The 23915-nt window shown below is 41.0% G+C and overlaps 1 protein-coding gene across 1 annotated transcript in view; it reads right to left on the bottom strand.

The window, feature by feature from the left end:
- TECTA (tectorin alpha) overlaps positions 1-23915 on the bottom strand; it is a 171925-nt gene that overhangs the window by 70373 nt on the left and 77637 nt on the right. The window contains exon 8 of the mRNA XM_075840108.1: positions 16326-16918. Within this exon, the coding sequence (XP_075696223.1) occupies positions 16326-16918 (593 nt within the window). The remainder of the gene's footprint in view (positions 1-16325; positions 16919-23915) is intronic.

Raw genomic sequence — 23915 nt, 5'->3', positions numbered from 1 at the left:
AGTAATTGCGCTCAGCGGAGGAAAAAAGTTGTGAATAATATCCACACACCACTGCCTTTCCTTTGAAGCTTCTATGGAACAGAAGTGCACCTGCACCAACAGAGGGAGCGTCCTCCAATGAGAACTGTCGAGAGACGTCAGGATGATGGAGGTTTAAGGCTGAGGTAAAAGCACTCTTGAGGCTATTAAATGCAGATTCTGCTTCTGAGTCCAACACCTGGAATTCACACCCTTCTTCGTAAGGGTAGAGATGGGAGCCGTCAGTGATGAGAAGTTTGGGATAAACTGCAGATAGAAGTTAGCGAATCCCAAAAAACACTGTATGGACCGCAGGCCCTGAGGACGTGGCCATCCCAGGATGGACTTTACCTTTTCAGGGTCCATCTTGAGACCTTGATCCGAGATGATGTAGCCCAGGAAGGGCAGAGAATTTTTTTCAAAGACACACTTCTCCAGCTTGGCATACAGACGATTATCCCTTAATAGCAGTAGAACTTGATGAACATGCCTCCGATGAGTGGTTGTATATGGAGAGAAAATTAAAATATAATCGAGATAAACCACAACACAGACATAGAGGAGATCTCGGAAGATATCATTGACGAATTCCTGGAGGACCGCGGGAGCGTTACACAGACCGAAGGGCATCACCAGGTATTCATAGTGTCCGTCTCGAGTGTTGAATGCCGTCTTCCACTCGTCACCTTGACGGATTTGGATCAAATTGTAAGCCCCACGCAAGTCTAGTTTCGAAATAATCCTGGCTCCTCGTATATGGTCAAACAGTTCGGATATTAGTGGGAATGGGTATTTGTTCTAAACCGTGATCTGGTTTAGACCACGGTAGTCAATGCAGGGTCAAAGAGATCCGTCTTTCTTCTTAACGAAGAAGAACCCGGCCCCGGCCGTAGACGAAGACTTTCGTATGAAACCACTCTCCAGATTCTAGTTAATGTAGGCCGACATGGATTGAGTCTCTGGCAAGGAGAGAGAATATACCCATCCACGGGAAGTAGAAGCATTTGGAGCCAGTTCAATCGGACAGTCGTAAGACCGGTGTGGGGGAAGCATCGCAGCCTCCTTTTTGCTAAAGACGTCTGAAAATTGAGAGAAATTAGTAGGTAATCCCACTAATGACTGAGGCAGAGAAGACAGGATGGGATGGATCTGTAACAAGCAGTGGTGCGGACATTTGGGACCCCACTGGAGAACTTCTCCGGAGCTCCAATTCAGGACAGGAGCGATGCAACCAGAGCCAAGGCAGGCCGAGTAGAACCGGATTGACGGCTTTAGGCAGGACAAGAAAGGTAATCAGTTCAGTATGAAGGACTCCAACTTGGAGCCTCAGTGACTTGATTTCAGACACGATTCGATCGGGCAGAGGAAGACCATTCACCGAGGCAACAGCCAAAGATGTCTCCAGAGTAACAGTAGGCAACTGGAGATGAGCCACTAGGTCTTGCTGGCTGAAGATCCTGAGTCCAGATAGACAGAGACCCAGTGCGTCTTCTCGCCGGACACTATGGTCACCGCAATGGTCAGTTTGGAAGATAATTTTTTATTTAGTGCCGTTCCACCTGGAGAGACACCTAGGGTTGTCTCACCAACCAATCCTAGGCACTGCAGTTTCTTTGGCTTCTGGGGACAAAAATGCACAACATGGCCTCCAAGACCGCAATACAGACAAAGTCCTGAAGTTCGTCTGTGTAGTTTCACCTGGGTAGACAATTTGATCCGGTCCACCTGCATAGGCTCCTCTGGTGGAACAACTAATGAGGACCGTAGGGATTGCTGGAAAGTAGGAACTGAAGGTCTTGCATGTCTGCCTGCGTGGCTTGTGACGTCGCCAGGGTCTTGGGTTGACCAGCGGGGTCGATAGACATGGCCTGAGCATACTGTTACGATCTGTGGGTATGCAGACCCACTAGGCTGCACCGCTGTAGGGGGGAGGCAGCTGGCCAAATAACAGAGTACCCAATAATACAATGTCCAGCACAAGGGTACCTGAATAGTCCAGACAGTCGCAGTAGCTAGGCACCAATGGACCTTTAGACAGGAGGGGATATTAGGCTTGGTAGATGACACCAGGCGTGACCGATGACAGAACACGACTAAAACAATCAATAGGGCTCAGGAACCAACACAGCACAGGATACAGGAACAGGCAGTAGGGCACAAGAACAGTTGCGAACAGGATAACACTACAGGACCATCTGCAAAGACTAAGATGAGAATTAAAAACAACGCTCAGGCAGGGAGTGAAAGGGGAGGGCCCCTTTTATAGTCCAAAGAGATTAGGGCTGATTAATAATAACATTCACCCTATGGGACACAACCGTACAGAGCGGAAGTGCTGGCATCTCCAAGGAAGGAGATGCCAACCAGCACTCACAGATTCATGGCCACGGCCGCCGAGGGAGTGAGTAGGAACGGCGGTGGACGCTACAGTGGCATACTGTCAGGACATGAGTATTCACAGAGAATGGTATCCACCTCTCAGCTGTTAAAAATTTTAGGTCTTCATGTATTTTTCATCTGTATTACATCTATATTTATATGGTTCATATTGCAGAGCCAGTGGTAATCTATGGGGCTTTTCATATGGGTGTATAAAATACATGTGTATTTGAAATACTCAGCCTGCACTGCTTTTATCCATCTGATAATTCATAAGGAAGCATACACTCATGGAAAACAACAGATCTCAAAAAGCTAAATGGCCACTAACTTTTCTTGATATATATCAACTTTGTTATTTAATTACTGTTAAAATTTAGTTTTTTTATTCATGCAAATTTTGTGTGAAGTTACTGCCACTACATGTCTCCCTTCCTGTAATATGCTGTCCACCCTCTGTTGGGAAGCAAAATTCTTCTCTATTTACAGAGAAGAATAAGAAACTCAGACACGCTGCCCATAGAAGTCTATGGAGAGGGGAGGGTGGCAGAAGGAGAGAGCAGGAAGAAAGAGAAACACAGACATGCTGCCTATAGAAGTCTATGGACAGAGGATGGAGAGCAGAAGGAGGGAGCAAGGGAGAGAGAGGCACAGACACACTGCCCATCAAAGTCTAAAGAGATGGGCTGCAGGAGGAGGGAGCAGAGTGAGAGACAGACACACTGCCTATAGAAGTGTATGGAGAGGGGAGGGGAAGCAGGAAAGGATGTAGGGAGAGAAAGATAGAGACACAGACACACTACCCATAAATGTCTATGGAGAGGGGAGGGGTAATAGGAGGAGGGAACAGGAGAAGAGAAACGAGACGCAGACATGCTGCCCATAGAAGTCTATGGAGAGGGGTTAGGGGCAGGAGAGGGAGCAGCAGCAAAGAGAGTGTGAGAGAGAGGAGACACAGACATGCTGCCCATAGAAATCTATGGTAAGGGGAGGGGGAGCAGGAGAAGAGAGAGAGAGAGGAGACAATCTGCTGGTATTAGTTATATGTCACTCCAATGCTCAGAAGTAGAGAGACAAAGATGATGCTGCCCTTACAAGTCTATGGAGAGGGAAGGGGAGCAGGAGGAGGGGGCAGAGAGAGAAAGACACAGACATGCTTCCCATAGAAGTCTATGGAGATGTAGGGGGAGCAAGGAGAGAAAGACACAGACATGCTGCCCATAAAAGTCTATGGAAAGTGGAGAGGGCAGCAGGAGCAGAGACACACAGACACTGTTGCCCATCGAAGTCTATGGAGAGGGGAAGAGAATCAGGGAGAGAAATACACAGACATGCTGCTTATAGAAGTCTATGGAGAGGGGAAATAGAAGTAGGAAGTAGGAGCAGAAAGATACAGATGCTACTGTCCTTAGAAGCCTATAGAGAGGGGAGAGGGGGAGCATGGAGATAAAGACACAGACACGCTGCCTATAGACGTGTATGGAGATGAGAGGGGGAGCAGAGGAGGCAGCAGGAGAGAAAGACACAAACATCCAGCCCAAAGAAGTCTATGGAGAGTGTTGGGGGAGCAGAAGAAAAGAAAAGAGAGAAACAGATACAGAGAGGACACAGCGAAAGACACAAGTCTATGGAGAGGTGAGGGGGGAGCAGGAGGAGGGAGCAGAGAGAGAGACGGAGTCATGCTGCCCATATTAGTCTATGGACAGAGGAGGGGGAAACAGGAGCAGAGAGAGAGAGAAACAGACACAGACACTGCTATGCACAGAAGTCAATGGAGAGGGGAAAGGGCAGCAAGAGCAGAGAGGAGACTCGGGCTAGTAATACTGGATTCTCAGCTATACTGCGACTTACTGCTGTATAAACTCCTCCATGCTGCTGCTGCTTCTACATATATGAGATAGGAGAGCAGCATTCTCCTGTTCTATGTGTGCTGTGTATAGAAGGCATGATAGTATTTAGGCTCCACCCACTAGCTCAGAGAAAAGGAGAATTATAGATTAAGGCTGTGGAGAGGAAAACTGCTAAAAAATGCAGAATATAAATCATATAATGGCCAGAAATAATATTATTCCGCATGTACACACATATGACGGCTTATTCTGAAACGTCACCTGAAAAGTTAGGTACGAATTGAAACACAAAGTAAATTAGAACATTTTTATTTGTTAATTATACAATTATGAATCTAGTACAGACATGGGCAAACTACGGCCCGCGGGCCACATACGGCCCGTTAGGCTTTTTAATCCGGCCCGCCGAACTTGTCCAAGATATATCCATCCTCAGCAGCTGCTAGTTCGCGCAGGAGGACGGATATATCCGTCCTGTGATCGCGCGGGTACTGACAGTTTACCCACGCGATCAGCGGCAGGAGCACGGCTGTTATACACAGCCTGGCTCCTGCTGCAACTGCCGGAATCGAAGCACGCGCCGATTCCGGCAGTTTAACCCATTAAATGCCGCTGTCAACAGTGACAGCGGCATTTAATGTGTTTGACAGAGGGGGGAACTCCCTCTGTCTCCCGATCGGCGCCCCCGCAAACAAATCGCGGGTCGCCGTCGGGTTTCCATGACAGCCGGGGGTCTAACAAAGACCCCCAGGTCTGTCTTCAGCATCTGCCTGTTAGGCGATGCCAGAGGCATGACCTAACAGGTTGCCTGTCAGTTTTACACTGACAGGCAATAATGCTTTGGTATACGAAGTATACCAAAGCATTATATATGCGATCGGCATATCGCATAGTGAAGTCCCCTGGTGGGACTAAAAAAAAAAAAGTAAAACCGTTAAATAAAGTTTGTGAAAAAAAAAATAAAAAAAATTACAGTCAAAGTCAAATAAAACTACTTTTTTGCCCCAAAAAGTGGTTTTATTTAATAAAACGGTCAAAACAAATCACACATACACATATATGGTATCCCCGCGATCGTAACAACTTGACCAATAAAATGAACACATTAATTAAACCGCCGGATGAACGGCGTCCAAAGAAAACGCAAAAAACAACGGCAAAATTCTCTCTTTTCTCCCATTCCCCCCATAAAAAATAAAATAAAAGTTCATCTATAAGTCCTATGTACCCCAAAATAGTACTAATGAAAACTACACATTGTCCCGCAAAAATCAATCCCACGTACGGCCACATCGACGGAAAAATAAAAAAATTACGCCTCTTGGAACGCGGCGATGCAAAAACAAGTAATTTTTTTCTAAAAAGGGTTTTTATTGTGCAAACGTAGAAAAAACATATAAAACCTTTACATATTTGGTATCCCTGTAATCGTGCCGACCCATAGAATAAAGTTAACATGTTATTTACGCTGCATAGTAAACGGCGTAAATTTATAACGTGAAAATTAATGCTGGAATAGCTGCTTATTTTCAATTCTCTCCTAAAATAAAGTTAATAAAAGTTAATCAATATGTTATAAGCATCTAAAAATGGTACAATTACAAAATACAACTCGTCCCGGAAAAAACAAGCCCTTATACGGCTATGTCGACGGAATAAAAAAAGAGTTACGACTCTTGGAATGCGACCGTGAAAAAACAAAAAATAATCCTTGGTCATTAACGTGCAAAATGGCCCGGTCATTAAGGGGTTAATGTGGCGCGTATTTCTCTTTATTTCACTTTAATTTTCACTTCGTTTCACGTCACCATTAAGCCCTTCGGTTTTCAAAGAGTACAATATCAGCCGTCACTTTGCCACGAAGCATGCAAACTATGCTAGCAAGCAGTCAACACAAGAACGGGCGGCTACTGCTCAGAGGTTGGCAGCTAATTTACAGAGTCAACAGAACTTTTTTCTTGATAAATCACAGTGCGTATGTTATTTTAATCTATTTACATTTCCTCCTCCCAGTATCTGCGAAATAGTATGTAAATGCCATATCTTGCATATTCCTTGAGACAAATTTATTAACTGATAAGGGCTATTTTTCACATTTGAAAGACAGTTAATAAATTGGGTTGTAGTGTTCTTACTGTGCTATGAGGTTTGCACACACTACATTTAATGCTTTAGTATATCCGGCCCAAACACTCCCTCCAAATGCTCCTGGCCCGGCCCCTCTGTCAAATTTTAGAACCCATTGTGGCCCGCGAGTCAAAAAGTTTGCCCACCCCTGATCTAGTACATAGTTACATACAGTGGAGGAAATAAGTATTTGATCCCTTGCTGATTTTGTAAGTTAGCCCACTGTCAAAGTCATGAACAGTCTAGAATTTTTAGGCTAGGTTAATTTTAGAATGGGGGGAGGAAACCTCCAGCTCACCAGTTCAACGCCTGACACCTTGGCCTCGCTCGGATCTCCGCGACGGTCCACGGCAAACAATAGAAATGTGAAGAAAGTTGATCCAGCGCTGCAGGTATGTTGTTAAAAAGGAACGTATTCCCAATTTTATTGTATCAAAAAGTTTAAAATTCGATGTCAGGTGCATATGGGCATCAAGGCAGTATTGGGTGGATATTTCAGCGCCTACGCGTTTCAAGCACGGCAAGTGCTCTTAGTCATGGCATCCATTCACTCACTAGAACACAAGACTATGAGTCTATATGTTTGATTTTGCAGGGTGGAGCTAGGAAGCCTTTCAGATTAAATAATTGCTAGCAGCTTGTGTATTTTTGAACCAACAGAAAACTGGGCTGTCCTGCCTCTTGTTCTCTGAGTATAATGTTCTCTGCTTAGAATAAATGCTCATAGCTCATTTAAACTCTTAATATTACATGCAGGAACCATAATGTAAACTGTGCTCATTTGTTCTCTGTATCAAAATTGTATTAGTTGTTTGCTACATTAAGTTTCAGTTTAAAGGTCCCCTCAGACTAAATGGGCAGACTTCTAGATAGCTGCGGCTTCCCAGAGAACCGCGTTAAAACCGCGATTCCAATAATCCACATTGGGTATGAGTACTTTTAGACTCCCATTGGGCTTGTGTGTCTGTGTGTGAATGGCTCCTGAGCTTGAACCAATGTTACATCTTGTTTCGAAATAAGAAAGTCATATATAAAAAATAAACATTCAAAAAGAACAAAAGAGAGACTTTTAAAATCGGGCTTGCAAGAACCAACACATAATCGGTTGGGATCTAATCATATCTGACATAATAAAAAATAATGAATCTTGAATATTGCAACTAAGAATGTAAAATAAGCAATTGGCTTTATGTTGTATTACGACAACATTATTCTCTCTAGAAGGTGGTGGAAAATAGTATACATGCATATATTTTACTTTATTTTTGGGTAAGAGATATTACTAGTTCCTGTCCTCATGGTTAAAGGAAAGGATAATAATATGTGCAAATATAAACATAGCTGCTGAATTACTAACATGCATTTGATGTTTCTACCTGAATGTTCATGTATGTACGTTATTTGGTAGATTATCATATATACCCAATTTTGACTGTCACTTATTCTTGCAGAGTTTATGTATTAATGTATTCTTATCTTAAACGCATTTGGTAGAAATATGGAACCAATGTTTGAACTACATTTATAATAGAGATAGAACCGGAAGGATTGGCAATCCCCCATTGAATAGAAGTACTTCAAATTGAATCTTGCTTCGTGCAGTAGTATACACCGATGTATATTGTTACAGCCTAGTTGGAATATATCCTCTATATGTTATATAGCTGATAATAGGCTCGTGTATAACAATATATGTCATGCACTGGTCGTATTTGGTTCACAGCAATATAGGTGAATCTGTTGGTATTTCTTTTAAGTGGAATGGTTTTTATTATTTGGGGGGAGAATTATTTAGTATATGTCCCTATAAAATGTTCACATTTTATTTGGAGTTTGAAGTACATAGATTTTGTCTCTCTGTGTGTTATAGAAGATACATTTTGGCACCTTATTTCTCCAAGCGGGAGTTTTGATTTACCCCGAACAAATTAATACAAAAACATTAATTCCCTTCTTAAATTAAGTCCGTGCGGAAACCTTGTTTTTAGATTGAATATCCAAAAAGCCTCTCTAGTCAGGAGTGGCTTCTTGAGATCTCCTCCACGTACAGTATTTTTGATTCTTTCGATAGCATATGTCTTCAAATACGTGGTGTTTCTATCGTGGCAAGTGATAAAATGTCGTGCGGCATTGGATATGTTGGTAATTGCCGGGTTCCTAATGTAACCAAGATGTTCTAAAATTCTTGTTTTAAATTTTCTAGAAGTGCTCCCTACATATTTCAGGTTGCAACTGGTACATTCTATTATATATATTACAAAGTCACTGTTACAGTTAATGTATGACTTTATAGGATAACTTTGCTGACCACTTGAATCGTCAAAACACAAAACACTATCGAAGTGCTCTCTGAGCCTGATGAATCTCATTATTGAACAAGAGGAACATAAACTAGCAGAATTACAGGTGGATATCAAAACACTGAAGGAGGAAATACAAAAATCTTCCACTTTACCGGATTACAAGAATTTGGAAACGAGAACATCAAAATATTTGGAACAACTAGACAAATCGATAGCCGAGATTAAAAAAAACAAATTCATGAGAGATATGAATGATTATGCAAAAATGAAGTGTATAATTGGAATCAACGGGAGAACAACAGACAAGGAACAAAATCCATTCTCAAAAAACCAAGGAGGTTTAAAAGACGCAATTTCAGTCCCCACAGAGTGAGCTTCAGCTCAACAGAATTGGAAACCTCGGACGAAGCCACAGGAGGATCGGATATGGATTTTCCAGCAAGTTCCCTCACGCAAAGGTTCAATTATAGAGAAACACGAAATATGTCAAAAAACGGGGAAAAAGGGGGGGCAGGAAACATAAATCCAGCGGAAAACATACTACCTCGAAAATTGAGGAATCAGAGGTACTGAATCCCACGAATATGGACGTTATCAACTTGTCCTCGACTATATTAACACAAGCCCAAATGGAGGTATTGAAGCTCGGGCTTAATTTCGTGCCAACCAAGGATTTTGACATTTTTTCCACACTATTGGATATAAATAAATTCATCAGGAATCTGACAATAAAGAGACATTTCTTACCTCAGACAGAAACAGATACACTATCGGCGGTTATGGATATGTCACAAACTGAGAAGAACCAGAATGAATATCGACAATTTATGTTCCAGGAACAGATGACGCTCATCAATTTGGAAGAACTTACAGAAAACATAGAAAGAGAGTCAATCTCAAAGTTGAAGGACTTTACGACATCTAACCCAACATTTTATCCCATTAATTCGAGAACTGAGTCCATGGATAAATTCCAGGCCACTATGGAAAGAGAATTACAACATCTACAAGAATCCAATAGAAGGGGCCAACACAAACACAATTTATCCTTTGCACACAAAAAAGCCATCAAGACATTACAAGATAACAGGGATATAGTCATACGTATGTCTGACAAAGGGGGCAGCGTGACAGTCTTAGATAGAGACATATACGTCAAACAGATTATGGAATTGCTCATTGATGCGGAAACATACACAAAATTAGACCATAATCCAACCCAAACTTACCAGTTAAAATTAAAAGATCTATTAAACACTGGCTTAGATAATGGGGTTATTTCCCAAAAAGAATTAGACTACATACTAATCGAGCATCCTACTATACCAATTTTTCATGCACTGCCCAAAACCCACAAGGGCATAGTTCCACCCCCCATGCGCCCAATAGTGTCGGGCATTGGGTCTCTCACAGAGAGACTCTCCGAATGGCTTGATCTTTTATTACAACCCTTGGTGCAGAGGGTTTCAGGCCACCTCAGGGACACAAAAGACGTCCTCCGAATATTTTCCAATAAAATGTGGGCAGATAGTTTCACCTGGCTTAGTTGTGATGTGATCGCATTATATACGAGCATACCACATACAATTGCGGTCAAAGCCTTAAACTTTCATATATCAAAATATGGCACATATGATAAGCACTTACAAAATTTCGCTAATAATGCCCTCATTTTTCTCATGTCTCACAACTACTTTAAATTTAATGGTCAATACTATCTCCAGAAACGAGGAGTTTCCATGGGGGCTAAATTTTCACCATCATTAGCTAACCTCGTAATGGCTTGGTGGGAGGAGATCACTATTTTTTCTAATTCCAATCCTTTCAACAAATATATACATTGGTATGGCAGATACATCGATGACCTCCTACTCATATGGGAGGGGGATGTATCTGCCATACAGGATTTCCTCACATATCTCAACAACAATGAATTCAATCTGAGATTTACACATAAAATAGAAAAGGATAGTATCAACTTTTTAGATTTAAATCTTGTTGCTATAACGAATGAAGTAATACACTCAGAAATTTACCAAAAACCAATTACAGGCAACACCATATTACACGCCAGTTCAAACCATCCGAAACATACAATTACATCAATACCTGTAGGTGAATTTATAAGAGCGAAAAGAAATTGTAGTACAGCACAAAGTTTTGAAAAAGAACAACAAAATATGAGCCAAAAATTGAGTAAACGGGGGTACAAGAAATGGATGTTGAATAGGGCTAAAGAAATAGTGAAGACTAAAGACAGACAGAATTTACTGATGGACAAACAGAATGTAACTACAAACAAAATCAACACCAATAAAACAAGTAAAGAAATTCCTACACTAAGCTTGCAATATAGCAACCAATTCTCCACCATTAAAAACATGGTACAAAGATATATTCCACTATTGTACGAAGATACCAAATTGGAAGACATATTGAAACATGGATGCAGAATAGTAGCACGTAGAGGGTCAACTATAGGGAATACATTATCCCCCTCACTATTACCACCCAATATAACTCAAACAACATGGCTGGAGCAGCTGGGTTTTTATAAATGTGGATCTCACCCATGCAAAATATGTAACTACACTAAAATGGTAAAGAGATTTGACGATTCAAGTGGTCAGCAAAGTTATCCTATAAAGTCATACATTAACTGTAACAGTGACTTTGTAATATATATAATAGAATGTACCAGTTGCAACCTGAAATATGTAGGGAGCACTTCTAGAAAATTTAAAACAAGAATTTTAGAACATCTTGGTTACATTAGGAACCCGGCAATTACCAACATATCCAATGCCGCACGACATTTTATCACTTGCCACGATAGAAACACCACGTATTTGAAGACATATGCTATCGAAAGAATCAAAAATACTGTACGTGGAGGAGATCTCAAGAAGCCACTCCTGACTAGAGAGGCTTTTTGGATATTCAATCTAAAAACAAGGTTTCCGCACGGACTTAATTTAAGAAGGGAATTAATGTTTTTGTATTAATTTGTTCGGGGTAAATTAAAACTCCCGCTTGGAGAAATAAGGTGCCAAAATGTATCTTCTATAACACACAGAGAGACAAAATCTATGTACTTCAAACTCCAAATAAAATGTGAACATTTTATAGGGACATATACTAAATAATTCTCCCCCCAAATAATAAAAACCATTCCACTTAAAAGAAATACCAACAGATTCACCTATATTGCTGTGAACCAAATACGACCAGTGCATGACATATATTGTTATACACGAGCCTATTATCAGCTATATAACATATAGAGGATATATTCCAACTTGGCTGTAACAATATACATCGGTGTATACTACTGCACGAAGCAAGATTCAATTTGAAGTACTTCTATTCAATGGGGGATTGCCAATCCTTCCGGTTCTATCTCTATTATAAATGTAGTTCAAACATTGGTTCCATATTTCTACCAAATGCGTTTAAGATATGAATACATTAATACATAAACTCTGCAAGAATAAGTGACAGTCAAAATTGGGTATATATGATAATCTACCAAATAACGTACATACATGAACATTCAGGTAGAAACATCAAATGCATGTTAGTAATTCAGCAGCTATGTTTATATTTGCACATATTATTATCCTTTCCTTTAACCATGAGGACAGGAACTAGTAATATCTCTTACCCAAAAATAAAGTAAAATATATGCATGTATACTATTTTCCACCACCTTCTAGAGAGAATAATGTTGTCGTAATACAACATAAAGCCAATTGCTTATTTTACATTCTTAGTTGCAATATTCAAGATTCATTCTTTTTTATTATGTCAGATATGATTAGATCCCAACCGATTATGTGTTGGTTCTTGCAAGCCCGATTTTAAATGTCTCTCTTTTGTTCTTTTTGAATGTTTATTTTTTATATATGACTTTCTTATTTCGAAACAAGATGTAACATTGGTTCAAGCTCAGGAGCCATTCACACACAGGCACACAAGCCCAATGGGAGTCTAAAAGTACTCATACCCAATGTGGATTATTGGAATCGTGGTTTTAACGCGGTTCTCTGGGAAGCCGCAGCTATCTAGAAGTCTGCCCATTTCGTCTGAGGGGACCTTTAAACTGAAACTTAACGTAGCAAACAACTAATTCAATTTTGATACAGAGAACAAATGAGCACAGTTTACATTATGGTTCCTGCATGTAATATTAAGAGTTTAAATGAGCTATGAGCATTTATTCTAAGCAGAGAACATTATACTCAGAGAACAAGAGGCAGGACAGCCCAGTTTTCTGTTGGTTCAAAAATACACAAGCTGCTAGCAATTATTTAATCTGAAAGGCTTCCTAGCTCCACCCTGCAAAATCAAACATATAGACTCATAGTCTTGTGTTCTAGTGAGTGAATGGATGCCATGACTAAGAGCACTTGCCGTGCTTGAAACGCGTAGGCGCTGAAATATCCACCCAATACTGCCTTGATGCCCATATGCACCTGACATCGAATTTTAAACTTTTTGATATAATAAAATTGGGAATACGTTCCTTTTTAACAACATACCTGCAGCGCTGGATCAACTTTCTTCACATTTCTAGGTTAATTTTACCAGTGAGAGATAGATTATATAAAAAAAAAAAAAGAAAATCACATAGTCAAAATTATATATATTTATTTGCATTGTGCACAGAGAAATAAGTATTTGATCCCCTACCAACCATTAAGAGTTCAGCCTCCTCCAGACCAGTTACACGCTCCAAATCAACTTGGTGCCTACATTAAAGACAGCTGTCTTACATGGTCACCTGTATAAAAGACTCCTGTCCACAGACTCAATTAATCAGTCTGACTCTAACCTCTACAACATGGGCAAGACCAAAGAGCTTTCTAAGGATGTCAGGGACAAGATCATAGACCTGCACAAGGCTGGAATGGGCTACAAAACCATAAGTAAGACGCTGGGTGAGAAGGAGACAACTATTGGTGCAATAGTAAGAAAATGGAAGACATACAAAATGACTGTCAATCGACATCGATCTGGGGCTCCATGCAAAATCTCACCTTGTGGGGTATCCTTGATCCTGAGGAAGGTGAGAGCTCAGCCGAAAACTACACGGGGGGAACTTGTTAATGACCTCAAGGCAGCTGGGACCACAGTCACCAAGAGAACCATTGGTAACACATTACGCCGTAATGGATTAAAATCCTGCAGTGCCCGCAAGGTCCCCCTGCTCAAGAAGGCACATGTACAGGCCCGTCTGAAGTTTGCAAATGAACATCTGGATGATTCTGAGAGTGATTGGGAGAAGGTGCTGTGGTCAGATGAGACTAAAATTGAGCTCTTTGGCATTAACTCAACTCGCCGTTTTTGGAGGAAGAGAAATGCTGCCTATGACCCAAAGAACACCGTCCCCACTGTCAAGCATGGAGGTGGAAACATTATGTTTTGGGGGTGTTTCTCTGCTAAGGGCACAGGACTACTTCACCGCATCAATGGGAGAATGGATGGAGCCATGTACCGTCAAATCCTGAGTGACAACCTCCTTCCCTCCACCAGGACATTAAAAATGGCTTGTGGCTGGGACTTCCAGCACGACAATGACCCGAAACATACAGCCAAGGCAACAAAGGAGTGGCTCAAAAAGAAAAACATTAAGGTCATGGAGTGGCCTAGCCAGTCTCCAGACCTTAATCCCATCGAAAACTTATGGAGGGAGCTGAAGATCCGAGTTGCCAAGCGACAGCCTCGAAATCTTAATGATTTACAGATGATCTGCAAAGAAGAGTGGGCCAAAATTCCATCTAACATGTGTGCAAACCTCATCATCAACTACTAAAAATGTCTGACTGCTGTGCTTGCCAACAAGGGTTTTGCCACCAAGTATTAAGTCTTGTTTGCCAAAGGGATGAAATACTTATTTCTCTGTGCACAATGCAAATAAATATATATAATTTTGACAATGTGATATTTTTTTTTTTTTTTTATATAATCTATCTCTCACTGGTAAAATTGACCTAGCCTAAAAATTCTAGACTGTTCATGTCTTTGACAGTGGGCAAACTTACAAAATCAGCAAGGGATCAAATACTTATTTCCTTCACTGTAGATGTTACTATACATAGTTACATGATAAGATGTTTTACTATTGAATTAAACTGGATCTGTATTTAGACTATTCTGCCCTATGTAAGAGCAACATTATGGGGACAGGCCGATCCAAAATGGCACAAAAAAATATTCTGCCATTCTGGCTAATAGGAGTATTCAAAGAATATGCCGGACTTACAGTTATGAGTTTGGTGTATTCATGACGGGAGCGCTCCACCCGCCTCCACACTCTGCGGTGATTGGTGGTTGGCTGCTGTGTATCTGCATACACAGAATCCCGTCAATCACTGTTAGGTAAGCAGAGGAGGTGGGGGGATCCCTCCCCTCGTGGATGCATCAAACTCATAACTCAGGATCTAAGTTAGATTTGATCATTAGGTCATCCTGTGTGTCAGATGCACATAAGAGCTGCTATGAGCACAGCAGTCAGTCAGCTGGACTGACGGATACAGGTTAAAACACAGAGATACAGCTTCTATGCATAGTGGATGCAAAGAAGCTGTATCTCAAAAACTAAATTACATTTTTCATAAAGGTGTACATGCATTTAAAAAAGACAAAAAAGGTTAAAATATACTTTAAAGGGGTTGTCAAGTTAAGAAACCCCGTTGTCATATACTCTAGCAAATTCTGAGTTAAAAAAAAAAAAAGAAGGGAATTCTTTGTACAGGATTCTTTGTATCCTTTTGATCAACCTTTTTAAATATCATTAGTCCCAGTTCATACTTTGCGCTTTGATTTTATTTATGTATTTTATTTTAGCCCAAAACTGGAGGGGGTTGTAAAGGGGGAGTAGAAATATAATTAAAGGTTTTATCCATCCCAGTTTTCACAAAAAAAAAACATTATGGAGATTTATCTTTTCACATAGAGGGAACATAAGAAAGTTGGCACAATTAAACAACCACTTTTAATTTTATCCATGTATTTACGTTGTGATTATAGAATAAGTGGTGAGCATTATGCAGATTTATCAATACTGTCACATTTTGGCTCCTTGTACAAATATCTGTTTCTAAAAATATCTCAGCTACCTGTTAAATATGTTGCATGCCACATTAAGAAGTTTATAGAGGACCCTCTTAGGCAGTGCACACACAGAGTTTTTGGTCAGTCAGAAAAAAATCTGCCTCAAAATTCCTTCTGAAAGCATTTTAATCTTTTTTTTACGCATTTTTTGTTGCGTTTTCTTTAGGCTTTTTTTAATAAAGATTTAAATGCAAAAACCACACCAAAAAAATGCTTCAGACGAGCGGTGTGTTTTATTTTCTGCCTCTATTGTTTTCAATGGAGGTCAGTTTTGGAAAACACTCCAATATAGGACATGTTGCTGTTTTTTCCCCGAGCAATTAAAAATACCCCCGGAAAAAACACACCTCTGAAATCAATGTGGGGAGATTTGGGGTGTTTTTCTGATCTGATTTTGACGCGGGTTCCGCATTAAAATCAGTGCCAAGAAACTCCATGTGAACACAGCATTATGCATGTTACAGATATTACAGATGTCAATCATTAATAAACTTCCCCCAATATGTCTCTCGATAATATTAAAGTACCTTACCTTAATTTCAGATGTGCTGCCTCCACCAATTCTAATTTCTTGTTTAGCCACTTGGATTCTTAGGGGCCTCAGCCAGTTAGGCCCCGAGTCAAGTTTCTTCTTACTGATGTCAATCTCAATAAACTCCGACTTGTCTGGGCAAGTTTTCAGCAAAGTGTAAGAATATTCTATTGGGTACGGGAAGCTCTGTGAGTCGAACGTATGTATCACTTGATTCTGGCTGACCAGGCATATACTCTCTCTTTTTGGGTAGCAGCCTTGATGTCCATTCTCCACAGAGCATATCTCACCATCACGGCATGTAGTGTTGAAGCATAACATGTCCCCTCCATCTTCACACCAACACTGTACAGTGCAGTCTGCTGTTGTCCAGAATGATTCACCAACTGCATAATATTTTCCGTCCATGTCACAGCCACACTTATTTACAGGAACACATACATCTATACTGAGGACATAGCCATTATCACACTCACAACCTTCCGTACAGGGAGTATTGCAGAGCTGTGGAGCTGTGAGGTCAGAACAAGTGGCTGGACAACTGCTCGTGCAAACTGAATAGCGGCTGAACTCAGGACATTGTACCGAAGCAGCTGAAACGCAAAAAGAGAAATCAACAAAACGAATAGTGTCACCTTTACACAACCTTAACCCCTTGAGTACCCAGCTCATTTTGGCCTTGAGGACCAGACCCATTTTTTCAAATCTGACATGTATCACTTTATGTGGTAATAACTCCGGAATGCTTTTACCTATCCAATTGATTCTGAGATTGTTTTCTCGTGACACATTGGACTTTAGTTTAGTGCAAAAATTTGGTCGATAAATTCATTCCTTATTTGTGAAAAACACCAACATTTAGCGAAAATATGAAGAAATTATGATTTTTCCCATTTTAAATGTATCTGCTTGTAAAACAGATGGTAATACCACACAAAATAGTTACCAATTAACATATCCCATATGTCTACTTTATGTTTGCATCGTTTTTTGAACATTCTTTTATTTTTCTATGACCTCACAAGGCTTAGAACTTTAGCAGCAATTTGTCATATTTTTAAGAAAATTTCAAAAAGCGATTTTTTTCAGGGACGAGTTCAGTTCTGAAGTGGTTTTGAGTGCCCTATATATTAGAAACCCCCATAAAACACCCCATTTTGAAAACTGCACCCCTCAAAGTATCTAAAACAGCATTCAGAAAGTGTTTCAACCCTTTAGGCGTTTTACAGGAATTGAAGGAAAGTAGAGCTGAAATTTTCAAATTTCATTTTTTTTTACAAAATTCATATGTAATACATTTTCTTCTGTACCACAGAAGGTTTTACCTGAGAAACGCAACTCAATATTTATTGCCCAGATTCTGCAGTTTTTAGAAATATCCCACATGTGGCCCTAGTGCGCTAATGGACTGAAACACAGGCCTCAGAAGCAAAGGAGCACCTCTTGGATTTTGGGGCCTCCTTTTTTCAGAATATATTTTAGGCACCATGTCAGGTTTGAAGAGGTCTTGTGGTGCCAAAACAGTGGAAACCCCCGAAAGTGACCCCCATTTTTTAAACTACACACCTCAGGGAATTTATCTAGGGGTATAGTTAGCATTTTGACCCCACAGGTATTTTGCTATATTTTCTGGAGTTAGTCTGTGAAAATGAAAATCTACTTTTTTTCTGGAAAAACGTAAAAATTTCTAATTTTTGCAAGAAATAAAGGAGAGAAAGCACCCCAACATTTGTAAAGCAATTTCTCGCGATTACGGAAATACCCCATATGTGGTAATAAACTGCTGTTTGGACCCACAGCAGGGCTCAGAAGGGAGGGAGCGCCATTTGGATTTTGGAGCTCTGATTTTACTGGAATGGTTTTCAGTGCCGTGTCACGTTTGCAACGCCCTGGAGGGACCTAAACAGTGGAATCCCCCCAAAAGTGACCCCATTTTGGAAACTATACCCCTCAAGGAATTTTTCTAGTGGTATAGTTATCATTTTGACCCCACAGGTTTTTTGCTGAATTTATTGGAATTAGTCTGTGAAGATGAAAAGAGACTTTTTTTTGGAAAAAACACAGAATTTTCTAATTTTTATAAGGAATAAAGGAGAAAAAGCACCTCAACATTTGTAAAGCAATTTCTCCTGATTACGGAAATACCCCATATGTGGTAATAAACTGCTGTTTGGACCCATGGCAGGGCTCAGAAGGGACGGAGCACCATTTGGATTTTGCAGCTCAGATTTTGCTGAATTGGTTTCTGGGGGCCATGTCGCGAGTCCCTGAAGTACCAGTACAGTAGAAATTCCCCAGATGTGATCCCAATTTGGAGACTATACCCCTGAAAGAATTAAATTAGAGGTGTAGTGAGCATTTTGAGCCCTCAGGTGTTTTATAGATTTTATTAGAATTGGTCCGTGAAATATAACCTGTAGCTTTAGCTCAGAATTTTTCATTTCCACAAGGAATACAGGAGAAAAGACACCCCAAAATGTGTTACACAATTTCTCCTGATTACGGAAATACCCCATATGTGGTTGTAAACGGCTATTTGGACATACGGCAAGGGTCTAAACGGAAAAAGTGCAATTTCGTTTTTGGAGTGGAGATTTTACAAAATTTGTTTTTGACGCCATGTTGCATTGCGCTGAGGTACCAGTACAGTGAAAACTCCCGAGAAGTGACCCCATTTAGGAAACTACACCCCTCAAGGAATTCATCTAGAAGTGTAGTGAGCATTTTGACCCCCAAAGGTTTTGCAGAAATTAGTGCACAGTGGATGTTGCAGATTGAAAATTGACATTTTCCACATATATGCTATTTCAGTGCCCAATGTGTTGGGCCCAGCTTGTACCACTGGAGACATACGCCCCATAAATTGTTAAACTGTTCTCCAGAGTACGGTAATACCCCATATGTGGTCATAAACCGCTGTTTGGGCACACTGCCAGGCCCAGAAGGAGCGCCATTTGGCTTTTGGAGCGCAGATTTTGCTTGGTAGTAGTTTTTGTTTAGTGTTTTACTGGTGTTTCAGTTTATAATGTGGGGGCATATGTAATCTGTGCGGAGTACATACATTTTTTGCGTGACACACTGTCGTTTTTATTGGTACCATGTTTGGCTACGCGCGACTTTTTGATCACTTTTTATTCCATTTTTTTGGAAACAACGTGACCAAAAAAGGAAATTCTGCCATTGTTTTTTATGGTATTTTTTTTACGGTGTTCACCGTGCGGGATAAATAATATGATATTTTTTTAGGTCAGGCCGATACGAACGCGGCGATACCTATTATGTCTAGTTTTTGTCTTTTTTTTCATTTTTTTTCTAATTATAAAGGGCTTGATCAGGGAAACAAGGCGATTATTGTTTTTATTACGTAAAACTTGTATTTATTTATTTATCTAAAACTTTTTTTTTTACTTTTTTTTCACTTTTTTTTTTACTTTTTTTTCACTTTTTATTTTGCACATACTAGGGGACTGGAAGATCTGATCTTCTGATCCCCTGCACAATACACTGCACTACTTCTGTATGTACTGATGTAGTGCAGTGTATTGTAACTGTCACTTTACAACTGACAGTTGAGCCTATTACGTCCTGCCTTGGGCAGGACCTAATAGGCTCCCGTACCTGGCAACCAGGAAGCCGTTGCTAGGCTTCCTGGTTGCCATTGCAACCATCAGAACCCCGCGATTTTTCGCGGAGGGGGGGCAATGGGGTGCAGAGGGAGCCCCCTCCCTCTGTATCAATCACTTAAATGCCGCTGTCGCTATTGACAGCGGCATTTAAGGGGTTAAACTACAGCGATCGGAGAGGACAGTGATCGCTGTAGTTGCAGTGGGATGTCGGCTGTATATTACAGCCGACATCCGATGAAGATGGAGCGAGCACAGCTCCTGTGCCCGCTTCATCCTCAGGGCGTTACTATACGCCCATTTTCGGGAAGGGGTTAATAAAAAGTGTTTTTTTTTTTTTTACACTGCTTTCTCTGATCTCCTCACGTATCTCACAGAAGTGAGGAGATCAGAGAAAGTGACAGGAGCTTTCTCCTGCAGACGACGTCACAGACGGCTGTGATTGGTCAGTCTTCAGAGACTGACCAATCACAGCAATCGCCGGCATTGGGGACTGCTAATTGGTCCCCAGGCCGGTAGCAGAGACGGTTAGCTGTCAATGACAGCTGCCGCCGCTGTTCTGTCACTATGTGATTTCACATAGTGACAGTTTATTCCTGCGCCGTAATAGTACGTCGAAGGTACGCTGGCATAAGTGGCCAGCGACGTACTATTACGTCAAAGGTACGCAAGGGGTTAAAGAGGATCTGTCAACAGTTTAATACTTCTCTATCTCCTACCTAATCTAATAAACGCTTTGATATAGATAACGATTTATGAAAAATTTTTCTAAATGCCCAACTGGGCTTTTTTTAGTTTCACCAAGTGGGCATTGGAAAGAAAAGTGTATGACGCTGACCAATCAGCATCATACACTTCTCTTCATTCATGCCCAACTTTATTCACAGCACAACGTGACCTCGCGAGATCACGCTGTGACGTAACTTCCTCCTGCAGTTCCTTCAACGGGACGATGGGAGAATGACCAGACATCGCGTCCACCCGAGCCAGCAGCAGTCCTGGCACGGCTGGAGGCGATGTCTGGTCAGTCTCCCGTCGCTCTAGTAAAGGCACTGCCTATTTTCAGATTTGATTCGAGCGTTTTACGCCTCGAATTAGGCCTGAAAAAATGGCTCCATTACGCCTACAAACATCTGCCCATTGCTTTCAATGGTTTTTATGGTGTTCTGTTCCCACGAGGTGTAATTTTACGCGTCGCTGTCAAAAGACGGCACGTAAAAAGACGCCCACGTCAAAGAAGTGCATGTCACTTCTTGGGACGTTTTTGGAGCCGTTTTTCATTGACTCCATTGAAAAACAGCTCCAATAACGTCCGTAAAATATGCAGCGAAAAACGCAATGTATGGGCTGTTCTGTTGTACAGCCAATAAAGCGCATGTGCGGTCCCTGCTGTTCTCGCGATAACAGCAGGGACTGCGCATGCGAGCAGAAGGAGGCTTTGGGTCCATCCTATTGTCTCCCAACGTGCTTCCAAGGGGCACTTCCACACCCTGTATGAAGACGTGTGGCCGCATCCAGCAAAATTTCATTTTTTTCTGTCGGATGTCAGTCGCAACATTTGATCGTGTGCTGGAGGAGCTGCGTTCCAGACTAACATTCCGGAACACAAACATGTGATGCAGAGTTTTACCTGAGGAACGGCTCATCATCACCCTGAGGTGAGAATACATACTATATGATTTTGAAAAAAATTTGCCTTGTCAGCCTGATACATCTAGAACTATGGTAAATGGCTTGACCGAATTCCCTTAACCCAATTCCCCTGTGATACCCTCAGGATGATATACCTATCAGTATAAATGTCCCCTTTAACAACATGTGTTAGCTTGCAAATATATTGTGAAGGCCACAAAGACTCTATCCAATAAATAGTAATGTAATTTTTTATTTTAAATGCACTGTTGGTAACCTCACAGAGCAAGTTGAGGAGGCATGTAAACAGGGCAGTAATGTTGTTCGCTTGTGTAATTAATGTAGTTTTTGTTCTTTTTTCTTCAGATTCCTTGCAACTGGAAATTCGTTTGCGTCCCCTCACTTTGAATTCACTTTGAATTCCTATTGGGGACGTCAACCATATCAGGAATTATATGGTCCACCTCTGAGATCATATGGCAGAGACTGAAAGACACCATGATGCCTCAACCTACGACAGAACAGTGGATGTGTATTGCGGATGGCTTCATGGCAAACACACAATTTCCAAATTGCATTGGGGCGCTGGGCGGGAAACATATCCGGGTGAAGAAGCCGCCACACTCAGGGTCCCGATTCTACAATTACAAGCAGTATTTCTCGGTAGTGCTGTTGGCCTTGGCTGACAGTCGTCAATACCAGTTTGTAATTGTAGACATCGGTTCCTATGGTAGCACTGCAGATGCTGGCATCTTCGGGTCTTCCAGAATGAGTCAGCGGCTTCTAAGCAACCATTGAGGGAGCGTGCACTGGCAGCAGGTCTCTATCCGCTAGAGATGCTATGTGTGAAGTTTAATTTTGTTAATACAGTTAGTTTACATTATTTTAGTTTTGTTTCTTAGGCTATGTTCACACGGAGTATTTTGGGGGAGGAATATCTGCCTCAAAATTCCGTTTGGAACTTTGAGGCAGATATTCCTCTCCCTGCACGCCGATTTTCGCGTCAATTATCGCGCCGTTTTTCGCCCGCGGCCATTGAGCGCCGCGGGCATAAAACAGCGAGAAATACGCTTTCTCCTGCCTCCCATTGAAGTCAATGGGAGGTCGGAGGCGGAAGCGCCCGAAGATAGGGCATGTCACTTCTTTTTCCCGCGAGGCAGTTTTACTGCTCGCGGGAAAAAGACGCCGACGCCTCCCATTGAAATCAATGGGAGGCGTTCTCGGGCCGTTTCTGCCGAGTTTTGCGACGCGGTTTCCGCGTCAAAAAACTCGGCAAAATACCCCGTGTGAACATAGCCTAAGTGTAGGGACTCAGGTATTTAGTTCAAATATTGACTTGTATGTTTTTAATACGCAGTATGTATTAACCCCTTCAGGACCAAGCTCATTTTGGCCTTCAGGATTAGACCCATTTTTTCAAATCTGACATGTGTCACTTTATGTGGTAATAACTTAGGAATGCTTTTACCTATCCAATCGATTATGAGATTGTTTTCTCGTGACATATTGTACTTTATGTTAATGAAAAAATGTGGTCAATAAATTCATTGCTTATTTGTGAAAAACACCAAAATTGAGAGAAAATTTGAAGAAATTATTTTTCACATTTTAAATGTATCCGCTTGTAAAACAGATAGTAATACCACACAAAATAGTTACTAATTAACATTTCCCATATGTCTACTTTATGTTTGCCTCGTTATCTGAACATTCTTTTATTTTTCTAGGACGCTACAAGGCTTAGAACTTTTCAACAATTTCTCAAATTTTTAAGAAAATTTCAAAAGTCTATTCTTTTCAGGGACGGGTTCAGTTCTGAAGTGGTTTTAAGGGCCCTATATATTAGAAATCCCCATAAAACACCCTATTTTGAAAACTGCACCCCTCAAAGTATTCAAAACAGCATTCAGAAAGTGTTTCAACCCTTTAGGGGTTCTACAAGAATTGAAGGAATGTAGACGTGAAATTTTCAAATTTTCAACAGAAGGTTTTACCCAAGAAACACATGTCAATATTTATTGCCCAGATTCTGCAGTTTTTAGAAATATCCCACATGTGGCCCTAGTGTGCCATTGGACTGAAACTCAGGCCTCAGAAGTAAAGGAACACCTAGTGGATTTTGGGGCCTCCTTTTTTTTAGAATATATTAGGCACCATGTCAGGTTTGAAGAGGTATTGTGGTGCCAAAACAGTGGAAACCCCCAAAAGTGACCCCATTTTTGAAACTATACCCCTCAGGGAATTTATCTAGGGGTATAGTTAGCATTATGACCCTACAGGTTTTTTGCTAAATTTATTTGAACTAGTCTGTAAAAATGAAAATCTTTTTTTTCTG

This window comes from Rhinoderma darwinii, chromosome 10 (genome assembly GCF_050947455.1).
Source record: "Rhinoderma darwinii isolate aRhiDar2 chromosome 10, aRhiDar2.hap1, whole genome shotgun sequence".
Classification (NCBI taxonomy): domain Eukaryota; kingdom Metazoa; phylum Chordata; class Amphibia; order Anura; family Rhinodermatidae; genus Rhinoderma; species Rhinoderma darwinii.
Note: the sequence above shows the minus strand (reverse complement) of the source record. Positions and strands in the feature narration are given on the sequence as shown.